At 40.2% G+C, this 18,450-nt stretch overlaps 1 protein-coding gene across 1 annotated transcript in view; it reads left to right on the top strand.

Annotated features, from left to right (window-relative positions):
• The first annotated feature begins 7,513 nt into the window (after positions 1-7,513).
• Positions 7,514-18,450, top strand: part of CCDC148 (coiled-coil domain containing 148) — a 262,676-nt gene continuing 251,739 nt past the window's right edge. The window contains exon 1 of the mRNA XM_065880879.1: positions 7,514-7,847. Within this exon, the coding sequence (XP_065736951.1) occupies positions 7,823-7,847 (25 nt within the window). The 5' untranslated portion in view covers positions 7,514-7,822. The remainder of the gene's footprint in view (positions 7,848-18,450) is intronic.

Here is an 18,450-nt window from a genome sequence, read left to right as displayed (position 1 = left end):
AACAACTCTGTCTCGATTGCTTAATTTCTTTGAGGACAAATCAAACCTTTTAGGGGAAATCGAACCAAAGCAAATGGTAAATGGACCTTTCTCATTTTAACAAGACCAGTCCCATCTAACCATCACCTAAATTAACTTCCCTTCTATTTCTATCCAACTTCTGGAAAATTTAGCCTCAACAAGGGCTTGAGCCTCAAATGTGCACAGCAGACTGGTTTGTTAACAAATAAGTCCAAGAAGGTAGCCACTAACTCAGCCATTATGGGGACAAATGTTTGTCTGGCTGCAACATTTATATTTTTAGAAGCTGAGCGTTTCATATGTATAACTTCAATTTTCTCCCCTTACCCCAGAGGGCAAATTGTAATAAATTCTTGAGAAGACAGTACATTCTTGCTGAGGAAAAAATACAACAGAATGAGAATGCTGGCTGTGCTAAGAGAAGTGAAATATAAGCACTAGAAGGACTCTAGAGAGCATCTGGTCCAACACCTTCATTTCATAAGATGAGAAAACCAGAGACCAGAGGAGTTAAATGACTTGCTCATGGCATACACACCAGCTTGGTGATATGGCCACGTCTAGAACTAGAGATTACATCTATTAAACCACTGTCTTTTGGTTTACATCAAGTATTTTCCAAACTTTTCTTCTAGTTTTTCTTGCTTTGGTAGTTTCCTGCCAATTTCAAGTGTGAACTTCAGAGAGAAAAGGCAGCTTAAAGAGTTTATTTACAACGTGCATTTTAGTCCATAATTGGTTAACACTAACACTTCCTTCACATGTTGACTAGCAAAGACATTTTATAAAATGACTACCACTTAGAATTACAAATGCAATAGTTGCATACACATTTAAAAGGTATGTTTTACATTTTGCAAGTGTATAATACTATCAGTCTTTACCTTTTAAACGTAACAGTTTATTAAGATGTGTTTACCCAACCTCCTACACATTAGTGGTGTTTACATGCCTCTAAGTACTGCCTGCTGAACAAGGTCTAACTTCCCTATTTTAAAAAGGCCCTTAGTTGATTTATTTTGCTGGATTTTCTTCTTTAAAAGCAATCTCTTGCAAACTATCAAGCTCATAATAATTTTTCTTCAGTAGTTTATTTCTTCCCTGCAAGATCCTATTTAGATTCATAATCATATTGACTAAGATCACAGAAAACAAGCCAGTAATTTGCCTGGCACATAGTAGATGCTACAGAAAGCATCATTAAGTACCACAATGGAAGAATAAAAACGACTTAAATGTATTATGAGCTGGCCCTAAGCCAGGCCCTGTTGTAAGCGCTTTACATGTATTAACTCATTTAGTCCTCACAACAACAATACGAGGTGGATAGTTTTGTCATTCTGTTTTACAGATGAGCAAAATGAGATCCAGAGAGGTTAGATAATTTACCAAGTTACACACCTAGCAAACAGAAGAGGCAGAATTGAACCATGACACTCTGGCTGCTAACTACAACACCTCACTGCCTTATAATGACACTTCTCATGGGCTTCGCGCTACGTGAAGGTAAAATCCCAAAGACTTTCCCTGGCCTAAAGTACCTTGGTTCACCTTGAACTGGGGTGGGGGTAGACAGAGACCTTCAAAGAATTATATGGTTTATTCCCTTCCCCTCACTTCCCAAAATTATACTGTTAAAGAAAAAAAAGCTATTTAAGATGAACATGAAGGAGATTCAAAAACTCAAAAGAGAACCCCGACTTCCTGTTGTTATGATTTGGGGTAGAAGGGAAAATAGGAATGATTATATACAGCAATGCTTATGAAACCTTTTTTCTTAAAACAAAAAACAAAAAAACCCTGAGAACTTTGGGAACCTTGAGTTGAAATATATCTTAGATCAATGCAATCCAAAATCTGCACTTTTAAAAGTAGGAAGCTGTAACCCAAATATGAAATGGTTTGTGGAGGTCAAAAGGTTTAATGGCATATCTCCTAATTTCTGGCTTAGGGTGCTTTTCACCTCCTCTCATGTTTGCAATTAAAGAGAGCGCTTACAGTGGATCAGAATTTCAGATACCACCTACCCACTGTTTTAAAAATCTATTTGTAAATGGGCTGTGGGTGTCCATGAAAAATTATATTCTAAGTTCCAGGCCAGGCCCCCAAAGCCTGCATGGTACTCTGATAGCCCCTCTTCAACCTCACATTTTACGTAACTTTCATAAAAATATAATCATTTTTATGACAAAAACCCACATCTGCTCTAAATTCAACCTGGAACACTAGGCACCAACTTCTATATTCTATGTAAGTGGTCCCTGAAAGGGGGCTTTTTCCACCTCTCCAAGCAGACAGATGCATTGGTAGCGGTAGTGGTACGTGTGTGTTGGGGCGGGCAGGGATGACACAGGGATCCAGATTAGGGAAGGGCAGAATAAACACCCTTGGATGTTTGTAACTCACTAAATTCATACTGAATAAGACAATAACTATAGAAGTTAAACATGCCTTGGCTGTTGATGAAAAAAGGGTTACTGGTTCCCCTGACCCTCTCCCTCCCCATCCTTTATTTGTGAGTTCTGGACTCACAAATATATATATATTATATATCAGCCTACAGGGATTGGCATCTAACCAATCATCAGGCATTATTCAGTTCATGAAAAATGCTTCACAATGATATGATTTAAAATAATTCAGACACTTCCATATTTTAATTTATGTATTTTATAGTATTAAAAATGTACAGTGCAATCTCTAATGACATTTTATCACCTGCAATGAATCACTCTATGAGTCATAATAAACTATATTATCAAGACTATGAATAATGAAATGATCAGCAACGTAGCCAACATTTATTGGTATATCAAATTTATTTTAATAAATAAATTTATCAAATAAATCTAAATTATAATAAAAAAAACCTCCTCAGACCAATGACAAATGGAATGTCTATAGCATTCTAAGTTTAACTGAAGAGCACCATCATGTAATATCCCCAATTTAGTTATGGTAACACAGCCTCCAAAAGATGAAGATAATTCCACTGAATTATTGAAGTGACAGTGGGAGCAACTTTTGAATGTTGTACAACTTCTCAACTGAAACCAGTAAGCACGTGAATTATTGCTGTTTGTGACTTAGGGCCTGATGCCCTTACCCTAGAAGAAGTCTGTTATTTTTCACTGCTGGGCATCAAACTAACTTGCTAACTGTTATCATCACTAACTGGAAGTACACAAAGCCTTACATCCAGTTTTACTTTGTCTGTCTCTGTCTCTCTCTGTTTGCAGCTATTTGTAGTTACATTTTGGGCATGAAATAGTTACTTAATATTCCTAACATATCCAGTCTATTGGTGTCATGAATTAGATTCTTCTTCCCCCTTCAGTGCAGGAAAAGCACTACAAAACCATTTAACACATTGAGGAAGTAATTATCTCCCAGTACACTGAAGGTGTGAAGGCAACTTCCCAAAGTGACATACAACTCCATGAATGATTAAGCCCTAGAAGAACCCTAGAATAACCTCTACTTCATCTTCCAGTTAAAAACAAAGGAATAATGTCCATTTTAAAATGAAGCAAATTATGGGCATACCTCTTGACTGGAACAGAAAAAAAAAATTAGCTTATGGAGCATTCTCAAAATACTTTAATATTTCAAAGTAGTAAGGTGAGGCACTGGACTTAAATGATTGGCATCATTGAGGGTATGAAAATTCTCTATTTAAATCAACCCCTGGTCAACAGCAAGGAAATAACTCAGTTTGAAAACTGGCAATAATTGGATTTTAAAAATTAAATTCTAAAGTTTTAAGTTAAATTTACTTTCCCAATTTGTATAGAAAACAAAGAAAATTGCAATTCTGACTTAATATAGACAATCCAGATACTCAAGGTCATACGATTGTTAAAGTTTTTATTGAACTCAGTTTGGTAGTAGTTTCCTTAAATTCAAATTGTGTCAGAACTACTCACATAATTAGATTTGGTTTATTCAGCTTGTAAATGCAGCAACAGCCCTCCCCCCCGCCCCATGAACGCCAGCTGCTCCTACTTTCTGCTTACCTTCTCTCAATGCTTTCCATATCCACTGTGGCTCCTCTATCTCCCTCCGAAGACAGTACAGGTAAGAATTCAGATAACTGGATGTTTCGCCCCCCAAGTTAGAATCTTCTACATCATACATAAGACACATAATGCAGCTACCTTCTCTTATGTAATAGTGGGGTTGGGGAGGAAACGCACTCTGGTCGAAACAGTTTATGTCATTTTACTGTGAATGATCACCAGTTTCAAAACTTCCTCCCTTCAAATATCTGTAACAAATAGAATATATTTCTAACTGAAAGCCTACCTTTACTTGAAGCATGTAAAACTATTTGTACAGCCAATCATTCATATACATACACACACACACACACACATACACACACACTCCCTCTCTCTCTCTCTCTCTCTCTCTCTCTCTCTCTCTACCTGAACGGGCTATTTCGATTTCTAATGTGGCAGAGAAACTCAATGTGCTTTTACTTTCTAATCTTCGCATCAAATCAAATATGCACGTGTTAAACTCTGCTGTGAGGACTGTGTTACATAAGTTTCCTGTTGGCATCTCCAAACACTTCCCAATATCCTACACAGTGTTACTAACTCTCATTTAGAGCTAAATCTCTAAATTAGAAGGTCCACTAATTACGAACATACCTGAAAAACAATGTAGCAGCCAAAAGACACAACCTCACCCAGCACAAAGTTTTTTGCCTTTTCTATTTTTCCTTTCCATTGGGTTCTTAAGTAAATAAAAGGCTCGTATATTTTCAACGCCCTTGATCCCTTGAACACAGTAGTGTTAGAAGACAGCTGGACAATCAACTTATTATTTTCCTGAATCTGATACAAAATAGCCAAGTGTGGAGAGGCTTAGAGTAAATTCAACCTCCAAAGAAAATTGTGTCAAATAAAAGCACACATAGCATGCTTTTCCAAATCCAGAAACACTTATTTTGGACATCAATTGTTCTCATTTTCATGTTACCATTTTCCACAACTGTTTCACAGGTACCAGAAATGAGGATACTTTCTACAGTAATATACTACATTCAAAAAGAGAAGCAGTCTTCTACTTTACCTTTTAAAATAAGAGAATCTAAGCCCAATTCTAGAAAAGCAACTTCTGTCAAAAATTTGCTTTTCTGCATTAAGGAAAATAAAATTTGATTGAAACTGTATACTAATCACTTCGAATTTACACATAATTACCATTCTTTAAAAGTTGTAGAGCTGTATTTTTATTTTTCGGTCAAATTTGGGAACAAAAAAAGAAAGAACTGTGACCTCAACTAACAAATTACATCTTGAAATATACATGATCTTGTAGTACCCATGTTACTTCCAATGGTAACTGACACGCCCTGAATTGAACTGTGCCAGACAGTCCTATCTGTCCCATCGCTGACCAAACACTGCTTCTCTGTTTCTATTCATTATGTATTATAAGAGGTCCCAACACAGCCCAGTATGCAAGGGAAAAATTACAATTTTTATGACAGCAAAGTGATGCATTCAAGTTCTTTCTTGAACTATATCCCCATCCATGAGCATTAACAGACATTTTTTGATAGAGCTAAAATTACGTTAGCTGCAAGCTTTTTACTCTAAGAACCTTCGGCACCCTTTCCTGCAGGTTTTCAAAAAACCCTCGTAAAAGTCAGGCACTATTCAAACCTTGTAAACCAAACTTGCCAAGAACCTCGTGCAATTATCTATAACCTTGGCTACACCGCCATCGGCCCGAAATTCACGGTCCTGGAGACCAACGCACCAAAATCCCAGAAGAAAGGCTATCTGAAGCCCGAACTGCCGGGCTTCCTCTCCGCCGCCCTCTCTGCCGCATGGAGAAAAGCAAGGGGAGGAGAGGAGTGGAGCGAGGCTCACCAGCTCCGAAGATGCTCCGGTGACCTCTGGCTGCTCGGCGAGAGCTGGACCGGGAAGGCGCTAGTTCTGACGCGGCGGGTCGTGTGGACTATGCCCTTGATGCATTCCTCGCATTCCTGCACAATCTGTCGCCTGCCGAGGAGCCCGCGGTGCACGTTCCCCCCGGACACACACACCTGCTTATTGCTGCGCCCCGCGCGGCCACGGCCGCCGCGGCGCCTCTACTGCCCGAGCTCGCTGTCGCACTCAGCCAACACGCAGCCAAATCTCAGCCCAGCCGCTCACCCCCTCGCTTCCCGGGGGGGAAAAGAAGAGAGGCCTGAGCAGCCCCAGCGGCGGGCAGGGACACTCGTTCCGCCGGAGGGAGGGGGGGCGGGTGGGTGGGTGCCGCAGCTCCTCTTCAACTCCTGGCAGGGAGAGAAGGAAGCAGCAGCGCAAGAGGGCAGCCGGGGAAGCTTGGGGCTGGAGAACGGGGAGGGGTGGAGCGTGAGGATAGGCGGTGCGGGGAGAAGGGCGCACTGGACTGGGCGGTGGGCAGGACCGGCAAGGAGCGCGGGGCTCAGAGGGCAAACACAAGACCGTACAGGCAGAAGGGACGTGGGAGGAAGGGGAGGAGGCCAAGAAGCGGGAGTTGGGGCTGGAGAGAGGGACGGACAGCCCCGAGAGCTGGAGAAGGCGGGCGCCCAGGGGTGCTGGGGGCGCGGAGCAGAGTGCCAGGCGGGCAGGAGCTGGGAAGCCTCCGAGCAGACGTCCAGGAGGGCTCGGCGTGGCACTCAAGTTTGGGGCTGGGGGCCCTAGATCCAAGAAGGCCAACGTGGGGAGGGGTCGTGCGCGGCATGTAGGGGATACCGTGGCAGAATAATCGCAGGGAAAAGCAAATGGAGGGTGAAACTTGTGCGCCTGCCGGGGGGAGGGGAGCAGGCAGGCTAGTGCGGGCAGAAACACGAGGCGGGGCAGGAAAGCCGAGGCGGCCGCGAGGCGGTGGGGACGGAGTAACGGGAGGGAGGCGCCCGTCCCCGTCTCCCTCCCTCCCTGCCCCGCGCCCCTCGCAGGCAGGTCTTGGCTCCGGCGCGACGGGGCGAGGGCCGGGGGTCTCGTGGGCAGGAGTCTCCGCGCCCTCCCGCGAGCCCGCACACTTACTTTCCAGGTTAGGCAGCAGCCGTCGTCGCTCCGGGGATCAGGAACATCGGCGCCGAGGGGTCGCCGCTGCGGCACCCGAAAAAATTAAAAAAGTGCCGCGGCCGAGCGACTGCCCGCCCCTCCCTCCCCCTCCCGCCCCCTACCCCAAAGCGGCTCGCCCACCACCCCCGACGGCGGCGGTGGCCAACTTGCCCCTCTACCCCTTGCCCATGGTGCCGCCTCCGCGGCCGGCGTCGACGCGGACTCAGCCCCGGAGCCCCCTCTACTGCCCAGAGGCCGCCGCCGCCCGCCCAGCCGCCAGCCCGCCTGCCCAGCCAGCTCCAGGCTCCCGGGAACGTCAGCACGCCGCCGTCTCCGGACCTGCTCCCTGCCAATCCCATTGGTAGGAAGGAAAAGGCTGGCCCTCCCCATTGGCCCGGCCCTCATATTGAACTGACCAATGGGAACTGAGGTTTCAGGTCGCCATAGAGACCGATGCCGTTAAGACCTAGAGGGCCTGGAAACGGTGAGGAGTAAGGATGAAGGTATCTCTGGCTTTGGGCGAGGGAGAGGGTGGGGGAAAGAACTACCGGGGGATTCCCGAGTGCTGGCTCTGAAATTGGGGCAGCTTTCGCTTTGCCTTCCTGGCAACAGCAGCTGTGCATGGTAGGGTTTGTCCGTCGCGTCAAAGGAGGGGACAGCTGAGCCCCTATACGAATCCTTGAGAGCCTGGGAGTGGGCGTTTCACTTTTCCTGCGACTGGGGAGTCCCTCAGCCTCTGCCCTTTGAACTTTGACATGTGTGCAGCTTCTGCTTCTCCAGGTGAGTTTGCACCCCATCCTTTAAATCATTGCTTCTTCCTGACATCACTGATCCACATGAATTCTACTTGTTCTTCCCAACCACTCCCCCTTCCCTGGGGTGGATCTTGCCTCAAATTTTGGGGTCTAAGACTTAAAGGAGACTCAAAGATGATTTCCTTTGGGTGATATTTTGATGAGGAAACAGGCTGACGTGTTGTATGATGGATGTCATTGAGTCAATGCATGAGATAAGGTGTTCCCCGCTTCCCAGAGAAAACCTCTAATCTCTCCATTGAAGGATATTTATTAAACACCCATCTGTGTGTACATTCTGCACTATTAGCTTGACAGGTACATGGTCTTTCCCCTAAGAGTTTACAGGGTTGGGAAAGACAGAGGTGATAGAGTTGATCCTGCATGTCTTCTGATAATTTCACAAGAGAGTAAAGGAAATAGATTACAACTGGTGGATTTTGTTTTCTAGGTATTTCCCAGTTTATCTCTAAATTTGATAAAGAAATTAACTGAGACATGGAATCACACAAAAAATCTGGAGCTTTAACTACAAGTGCTTTGCTTTCATTTAAAGTCACTTTGTTCTAGTTTGTCAATAGCAATTTTTATTTGTAAATAACTTTCATATTTAGATACTAGCTATTAAAGTAGGACTTCATGAACATATTAGGCTTTTAAGCATATTGCCTATGATATAATCATTGATATTCTTATGTTCCTTCTTTTTGGTGATTTTGCCATTTTTATACTAGTTTCTTTAGAAAGAAGACTGTGTTTATGTTATTGCCCTTCAAGTTGGAGGGACCATATTGTGTGAAAGTGCTGATAGGATTTTGGAAATTACAAATATTTTGTTGAGAGAAACAGATTAATATGTGTGCAAGCTACATATGTCTAACTACTGTCCTGAATTTTAAGTTGGATAATATGCTTTGCTTTTGGTTTTTATCTTACCATAATTGAAAATTACAAAAATAGATAAGAATTGTTAACTTGGTACCTTGATTAGAAAAACATCTTTCAAAAAAAAAAAAGAAAAGAAAAACATCTTTCACAATTTGTAGTAAAATTGTACGTCGTTGATAATCCTATGCAGGGTTGGACTGTGGAACAAAACAGCTGAACATGAGTGTTCCCCCTAAATATTTCCAGAACTGGGAAGAAATCAGAATTGGAGTGCTGTCTCATGCCTTGCCATCATGGAAATTAGCTCATCATGCTTTCAATTTCTTCCTTTTGCTTTCTTTTTGGTGTCTGTTTATAGGAAAATAGAAAAAGTAAAATGCACATTTTTATAAATAAGACTCATATTTAATGTACTCACAATATACCAATGACTTGGGTTTTTTTTATTTTTATAATCATGGAAGATGTGTCGAGTGGAAAGGAAAACATTAATATTTCCTTTTTCCTTGCCTTAGGCTAGCAAAGAAAGAATAAAACAAGAACTAACTGATTTTTTTACTCCAGTAATCTTTTCTTTTTGCATTTTTCTCAGATCACATGTTTGATGAGTATTTTGATATTGTGTATTTCATGTTTGTAATGACTAAAATGTTACTAAAATCCACCATGAAAAATGTCCCTTAAAATGTTGTCAATCAACATTATTATTATTATTATTATTATTATTGGTAATTCTCATGCTTCAGTGAAAGGTTTCTTTTGAAGTTGCTCCTCTACAACCAAGCATTGCTGGATAAAGAAATCATTTTGTTCCACTAAAAGTTTATGCTATCCAGACTTGGCTGGGTCTTCACTGATTCTCTAAATTCCTTTCCTCATCAGGAGGGTGATTATCCAGGATACTGATCCAAGGACATTATTCAGGGCACTTCTCCCATATCTGTCCTATTTCTGCTCTCCTCAGGCCTCCACTCTACTTGGTCTTCTTCCAGTTCTGCAAGTGATCTTGCCTCCTACTTGACTGAGGCATCCACCACGAGGTTTCTCAACTTAACTTTCCTAAATCTCAGTCTCAATTTTTACACTTCATCACTTCCTTCAGTCCTGGCTGAGAAGGGTGACAGCCTTCTGTTCCAAGCTCACACTCCACTTGTGCTCCTAAACATTGGCCATCCTCCCACCCCAGAATTTTCCTCCATTGATTATAATTGCTCTCTAAGATCATGTGTTACATCCTCTCCTTCAAAATTTTTTTCCTGCACCTTACAAATATCTGATCTTTGGTAACACCACGATCCTTCTCCCTCCATATCCATCTATAGGCTTTTCTTTTCAGCAAGAAACAATTTGAAAGGAATTTCTTGCAGCTTCTATTTTTTCACTACCAATGTTCTGCCCTTGAACACTACTCAAATGATTCTGAAGATTGTGCTTTTTGCCCTCAAAACCCTAACTCTTTTTGCCAATAAAATTCTCCTCTACAAAAGTGCCCTTTACTTGCAAATTGCAATGCCTCACTTCCAGAGTTCCAGTGAAGAGTAGAAACCATTGTCTCTCACCCCGAGGGTCCATAGAAATGCAAATTATTTACATGTGAAGGGGAAGCATTTCACCTGCTAGCCACACTACCTTGGTGGAACTAACTGCTGGGAAATTGAGATAGGAAGCAGGGCCTCTGCTCAGGGACTGTGGGGCATCCTCAAGAACAAAAGTAAACAGCAGAAATCCACGGGAACTTTTAAATTACTGTCTCAGAAAGAAGTCAACCTGAATCTTTCATGATTATGAAAACTTTGTAACTTTCCAATGTTTGTTATTTTCACATTAGCCCATAATGACTAGTAGTGAATTTCTGACAAAGAATAGCAGAGGAAGCAAGGAAAAGAAAGAAGCAGAAAGTCTCTTTTCTCATTCTTGGATGCCTATGGAGGAGGTGGGAGAAGTTAAGATAAGAACTCCACAAACACACTGCTTGGGGGTGGGGAGGTGTTGTTTGTTTTTAAAAGGAATGTTAAAACACAGGCAGGTGGCAAATGAGGGAAAGAGAGCAGTGGAATAAACTTGTCCTGGGAGTGGATGCTAGAGCTTAATAATAATTCTACTCAGGATTGCAGAATTGGCTGTATCCCACCTCCAGCACATTCTCTGAATATGCAAATCCTCCCCTGCCTTTAGAGGCACAGCCAAATAAACCATTAAACCTGTAAAGCCTTTTCGGAAATTTTCCTAATCTTACCCGCCTCTGGAGAGGATGATTTTTGATTTAGTGTATTACCTTGGCACTTAAAACTCTCTACCCCGTGGTATAGTTATATAGTGTATGAGCCTTCTCTCCTAAAGGATCAGATACATGTCATGGTAATGACCTTAGCCTCCATAGTGCCTTGGACTACTGAAGTGCCTCCCACACTAAGAAAAGCCAACAGTCATGAATCCGTGTAGTCTTTGGAAGAATTTGACTTCCAACAATGAAAGATTAGAATCAGTAATGTTGGGAGGTAATTAGAAAAAGATGGACTAGAGGTTCAGTGTGGAAAAGTGAGGTAATGTATGGCAGAACAGAGTAGAGGTTTCTGCCATGTAATCCGCTAAGAGAGAAAGGTCTCAGATCTCATCTCTATCAGGACCTATCTCTACTCCTCTATGAGGGAGGGAACCTGTGTGAAAAGAACTGGGTGCATGTGCTTTGGCTTGAAGTTATCATCTTCAGAGCTAAGGCTATAAAATTCTGTATATTGGGGATATCAGTTGAAACTCAGCTTTGTGAAGCAGTTTAAATAAGGGTTGCCTACATTTTTTCCATCGAAAGCATCCAGGTTGCTCTGTCTTTTGGAACACCATAGAATCATGCAAATTTAACAACTTCATAAAATCAGAAAGGCATCAAACATCTGGTACGTATAATAGACATGTTTTCAAGTACCTATATGCATGGCCCTTGAAGTAAGCAGTCCTGCATGCCTCATGACCTTTCATCTGGCCATGGAAGCAACCCTGGTGGGGACCCGATACAAATGTAGCCAATCCATTGGCTGCCCATTGACCCATAACCTATACTAATACCAATCAGATTTTTTTCCCCTGGAAATTTGGAAATGAGAGACCAAGCGAGCCAGAGAGAACAGCTGCCTTGGTCCTAATGTTTTCTGGGTTTTTATTCTCCCCATGAAGACAGAATATAATCCTTTTCTTTTTTTTTTTTTTTTTGCGGTACCCTGGCCTCTCTCTACCGTGGCCTCTCCCGTTGCGGAGCACAGGCTCCGGACGCACAGGCTCAGCAGCCATGGCCCACAGGCCCAGCCGCTCCGCGGCATGTGGGATCTTCCCGGACCGGAGCATGAACCCGTGTCCCCTGCATCGGCAGGCGGACTCTCAACCGCTGCACCACCAGGGAAGCCCCTATAATTCATTTTTTTATTGTTCCTTGATATTTTTTAAAAATTAAATATATTTGACATATAACGTGTTAATTTAAGGTATACAGTGTGTTACTTTGATACATTTATATATTGCCATATGATTGCCATTGTAGTGATATTTATCACATTACATAATTATATTGCACTATTGTCTATATTCGTTATGCTGTATATTAGATCTCTATGGCTAATTTGCCACTCATTGCAAGTTTGTAGCCTTAAACATCAGTCATATTTCCCTACCCCCATCCCCTCATAACAAGCATTTACCCTGATTTTTAGAAGTTTGACTTTTAAATTTATTTTTATTTTATTATTTTTGACTGTGCCACACGGCATGTGGATTCTTAGTTCCCCAACGAGGGCGCAAACTCACACCCCCTGCATTGGAAGCGTGGAATCTTAACCACTGGACCGCCAGGGGAGTCCCAAAGTTTGACTTTCTTTAGATCCCATATATAAGTAATATCATACAGTACTTGTCTTTCTCTGTCTGAGTTATCTCACTTAGCATAATGTGCTCACTTAGCGTAATGTGCTCAAGGTCTGTCCATGTTGTTGCAAATTGTAGGCTGTCCTCCTGTTTCATGGTTGAATAATATTCCATTGTGTATATATACAACATCTTTTTCATCCATTCATCTGCTTGATGGACATTTAGGATGTTTCCATATCTTGGCTATTGAGAACAATGACGCAATATACATGGGAGTGCAGATACCCTTTGAGAGATTTGTTACTTCTAATCACCCTTAACCCATTCTTTTCCTGTTTTGCCTTTAGTGAGTCTTTGTTCTTTACAATCAACAGGTTTCACTAAAATATTATGCAAATATTTACAACAAAACAAAGCACATATTATGACCATCATATTGGACTATGAAGAGCAACAGTCTAAAAATTTCTAAATTTCTATTCTTTGTTAGAATAGAAAATGAATGATCTGTCTAGTTCCAAATATTGCCAACCTAATTTGGGTAAAAGAGCTTTACTTAGTGTGGTGTCTATTCCTCCCCACTTCCCACAAAGCCTTATATTCCTTAACTCTCAGTTTTCCTCCTTTGAAGTTGGGAGCAAGAGAAGAACTTTGAGAAGAGGAGCAGCATGACTCCTCTTTCAGGGTAGAGTCATTTTACCACACCACTGGTATGGGAAGAAAATATTAGAATTCGTATTATAATTTATACTATTTTTTAGGAACATTTATACTAATTTTTTAGGAAACAGGCTAAAAAATAAGATAGGAAAATTTATCAGGGACACTAGTAGCCCCACAACTCAGGAAAACAGATTCTGAAGTTCCAGTAATTATTGTTTTAATAAAACATCTCAGGAGGAAAACTAGACTCCATCCAAAATTTTTACAGTGTTTTATGTAAAATATCTAGTTTTCAACAAAAAATTATGAGACATCTAAAAAAACAGAAAACTGTGATCCAAATTCAGGAAAATAAGTAGCCAACAGGCTGAGTGAGCCCACTTGTTGAATTTAGTAGACAGGTAATCCAAAACACCTACTATAAATATGTTTAAAAACTTAAAGGAAAAATGACTTAACAAATGGGAACTCTCAGTAGAGAAACAGAGGTTGTTTTTTAAAAAAAGGAACTAAAGGGAAATTCTAGACCAAAAGAAACTACCCAGTATGAAAAACAAATTTTAAAATATTGAGAAAAAATGAACTGAGCCTCAGAAACTTGTGGGACAGCTGTGAGTAAAAGAAGGAAAGGAAGGCTAGAAGGATGTATAAAAAAATATTTGAAGAAACAGTGGCCTAAAACTTTCCAAATTTTACAAAAATTTTAATCTATAGATCCAAGAAACACAGTAAATCCTGAGCAGAGTAAACATAAGGAGACCCACTAGTGTGGGTACATCATAGACTGCTGAAAGACAAAGATGAGAAAGCTTTGAAGTAAAAATAGAATAACAATTCATCATATATAAGGGAACCACAGTAAAATTAACAGCTGACTTCTTATCAAAAACAAGGGAAACCAGAGGGTGGTGGAAAGACATATTCAAGGTGCTGAGAGAAAAAAGCATGTCAATCAAGTTTTCTTTATCTAGCAAAACTGTCAGAAATGAAGGTGACAGTCCTCATAAATGAACCTATATTGGAAGTATGCTAATTACTGACAGAACCCATATGTCCACCACCTTTGAGTGAAGCCCAAAGCAAAAGAAGGCAGTCAGACAGATGCAGGGCACCTGGCAAGTCAACAATCTCCATTTGAAAAGCAGATTTTACTCAGTGCCAGCCCTGGAACATCAAATGATCACCACATTAAAATGCTGTTTACAATATTAGATTTAGGGCTTCCCTGGTGGCACAGTGGTTGAGAGTCCACCTGCTGATGCAGGGGACATGGGTTCGTGTCCCGGTCCGGGAAGATCCCACATGCTGCAGAGCAGCTGGGCCCGTGAGCCATGGCCGCTGAGCCTGCGCGTCCAGAGCCTGTGCTCCACAACGGGAGAGGCCACAGCAGTGAGAGGCCCGCGTACCGCAAAAAAAAAAAAAAAAAAAAAAAAATTAGATTTGAAGTTCTCCTAAAATAAATTCAGGGAAAATATGACCTCAGCATTTTTCTTAACTAAAGAGCTCTTTGCTTCATAGAGGTGACCATAAGCTGACCAGAGCGATCGGGAGAGAAAAGCAAGCCCTTTCCATCTCTGGGCCACTGTTTTCTTTACACAATAGGTCAGCTAACTGTCATCACAGTTGGTTACAGCTTCTGTGCATCTCTGGGGTTGAGCTGGGGAATCAGGTAAACAGGACCTGCTAGTACATCCTCTTGTCAGGAAACAGAAGTCAAGAACTGCCATATTTTTCTGTAGTTTAATAGAGATTTTTAAAAATGGAGATGAAAATAGATGCAGAAAAAGCAATTGACAAGATCTAATACCCATTCATGGTGAAAATGCTAAAAAAACTAGCACTAGAAGGGAATTTCTTCAATATGACAAAGTGCATTTATGAAAAGCCTACAGCTAACATCACATTTATGGTGAAGGCTGAATGATTTCCCCCTAAGATTGAGAATAAAATGATGTCCACTCTCATCTCTTTAACATTTCACTGGGAGTTTTAGCCATTGTAATAAGGAAAGAAAAATAAAAGCATATAGGTTGGAAAGGAAAAATTAAAGCTCTCTTTATTCACAGATGACATGATCTATGCATGAAAATCTAAAGTATGTACAAAAAAAAGGGTAATACTAGAAGTGATAATAAATTTAGCAAGGTCACAAGATATAAGACCAATATACAAAAATCAGTTGAATTTTTATATGCTAAGAAATAGCAAATTAAAAATGAATTTAAGAAAACAATTCCATTTACGATAACATGAAAAAGAGTATAATACTTAGGAATAAATTTTAGAAAAGAAATATAAAACCTCTGACTATTGATTCAGTGTGATCCCTATTAAAATCCCAGCAAACACTTTTTGTAGAAATTACAAGCCAGTCTTCAAATGGACAAACATAGGGACAAGAACATCAAAACAACAACAAAGTAGGAGGAATTATAACATCCAATTTCAAAAGTTACAATAATAGAATATAATATTGGCATAATGATAACTGTTCAGATCAATGAAATAGAATAGAAGGTACAGAAATAAGCCCTTACATTGATGGTCAATTAATTTTCAACAAACTGCCAAGGTAGTTCAATGGGGAAAGGGATGTCTTCTCAAGAAATGCTCCTAGGATAATTTGACATTCATGTGCAAAATAATGAACTTATACTCTTAATTTATACCATACAGAAAAAATAACGAAATATGCATCATAGACCTAAGAACTAAAATTATAAGATTTCTGGGAGAAGACATAGTACAAGATCTCTGTGACCATGTTTTAGGCAAAGATTCGTTAGATATTACACTATATCATGATCCATAAAAGGAGAAATTGATAAATTGGACTTTATAGAAAATTATTTTGTTCTTCAAGAGGCATCAGTAAGAAAATGAAAAGACAAGCCACAGACTGGGAAAAAATATCTGAAAAGCAGAATCTGATAAAGGGCTTTTGTCAGAATATATAAAGAACTTCTAAACATCAAAAATAAGGCAAACAGGGCTTCCCTGGTGGCAAAGTTGTTAAGAATCCGCCTGCCAATGCAGGAGACACGGGTTCGAGCCCTGGTCCAGGATGATCCCACATGTCACGGAACAACTTAGCCCATGCGCCACAACTACTGAAACCCATGTGCCTAGAGCCTGTGCTCTGCAACAAGAGAAGCCACCATAATGAGAAGCCCGTGCACCGCAATGCAGAGTAGCCCCTGCTTGCTGCAACTAGAGGGAAAGCCCACGCACAGCAACGAAGACCCAACTCAGCCAAAAATAAATAAATAAATAAGTTCTTTTAAAAAAAAGGCAAACAAATCAATTTTTTAAATGGACAAAATATTTGAATAGATATTTCACCAAAAAGTTATACAAATGGTTAATAATCAAATGAAAAGATGTCCAACATCATTAGGGAAATGCACATTAAAACTGCAATACAATACCACTATACAACTACTAGAATAATTATAAGGCAGAAGATTGACAATACCAAGTGATTACAAGGATGTGGAAAAATTGTAACTGTCATAGATTGCTGGTTGCTGTACCCACTTTGGAAAACTGTTTGACAGTTTCTTTAAAATATAAACTTACCATATGATCCAGCAATTCTACTTCTAGAAATCTCCTCAAGAGAAATAAAAACATATGTCCAAACAAAGACTTTTTACATGAATTATTACAGTAGTATCTGTAATAGGGAAAAACTGAAATAATTCAAATGTCCATCAAATAATGATGAGATAAAATGCTGTTTAATGGAATACTATTTAACAATAAAAATAATGAACTACTAATACATGTTACAATATGGATAAACCTCCAATATATTATGCTAAGAGGAAAAAATCCAGCCACAAAAGACCACATTTCCAAAAAAGGAAAATAGAGACAGAAAGCAGATCAATGATTACCTTATGCTGGGATGGGAAGACTGATTGCAAGTGGTTATGACAGAAATTTTTCAGGTGATTGAAATGTTCTAGAACTAAATGGTGGTGATGGTTGTACAACTATACATTTTTTAAATTTATTTTTGGCTGCGTTGGGTCTTCGTGGCTGCACACAGGCTTTCTCCAGTTGGCGGTGAGCAGTGGCTACTCTTCGTTGTGGTGCATGGGCTTCTCATTGCAGTGGCTTCTCTTGTTGTGGAGCATGGCCTCTAGGTGCATGGGCTTCAGTAGTTGTGGCACGTAGGCTCAGTAGTTGTGGCTCATGGGCTCTAGAGCACAGGCTCAGTAGCTGTGGCGCACGGGCTTAGTTGCTCCGTGGCATGTGGGATCTTCCTGGATCAGGGCTTGAACCCATATCCCCTGCATTGGCAGGCGGATTCTTAACCACTGTGCCACCAGGGAAGCCCTATGACTATACATTTTCTAAAAATAATTGCACTGCACACTTATAATGGGTGTATCTTTATGGAATGTCAGTTAGATCTCAATAAAGCTATTACAAATAAAAACATTTAAAAATGGCATAAGCACATCATCTTAAAACTCTCATATATGAGCACTTAGTAAATTTGGAAACAGTTTTCTAACATGATTGAAAATCTTCCAAATGCATTTCAGTGGATTTAGACCCCATTTGTTAAACGTTAAAGGGGAAAAAAAAAAAGAAAAATGAAAAAAACTTTGCAAGGAAAATGATATCAGGGAAGTCAGAAAATTACTAGAGAAAAATACTGAGCTGCAACCCTTGTATAATTAGTGGATGAAATTGAATTTTGAGTATCATAATTGAGTACATGAAGCCAATTTTGCACTTCTTCCATATCTCATTGTGGTATCTATTTTAACTATTATAGTCCGTATAGCTAAGTATGGGAATAAATGGACCTTAGAGTTTGAACCCTCTATGATCCAGTATTAAACCAAGATTTTCAAGGTAATACATTTTCAATCACATAACTCTCACTAAAATCTACTAAAATTATCAATACTATATTACCTTTTTTGTATTTATGGATTTCTCTGTATTTGTGTTTTACAATTTACATGTTACTGCAATATTATACTTAAAGAATTTATAACAATAATTTTATATGTATTTGCAAAAAATGCTTATTAATGGAGGGTGTGTTGGAGAATGTTTAAGGACCTTAGTTTTAGTAGAATATCTTTAAAGTGTACATTCTTTCCTTTCTGTTTTGGTTTGTTTGCTTTGTTTTTTTAGTTTTTTTCTCCTGTCTTCCACAG

Source organism: Phocoena phocoena, chromosome 7 (assembly GCF_963924675.1).
Source record: "Phocoena phocoena chromosome 7, mPhoPho1.1, whole genome shotgun sequence".
Lineage (NCBI taxonomy): Eukaryota > Metazoa > Chordata > Mammalia > Artiodactyla > Phocoenidae > Phocoena > Phocoena phocoena.
This window is presented reverse-complemented; position numbering and strand designations above follow the sequence as displayed.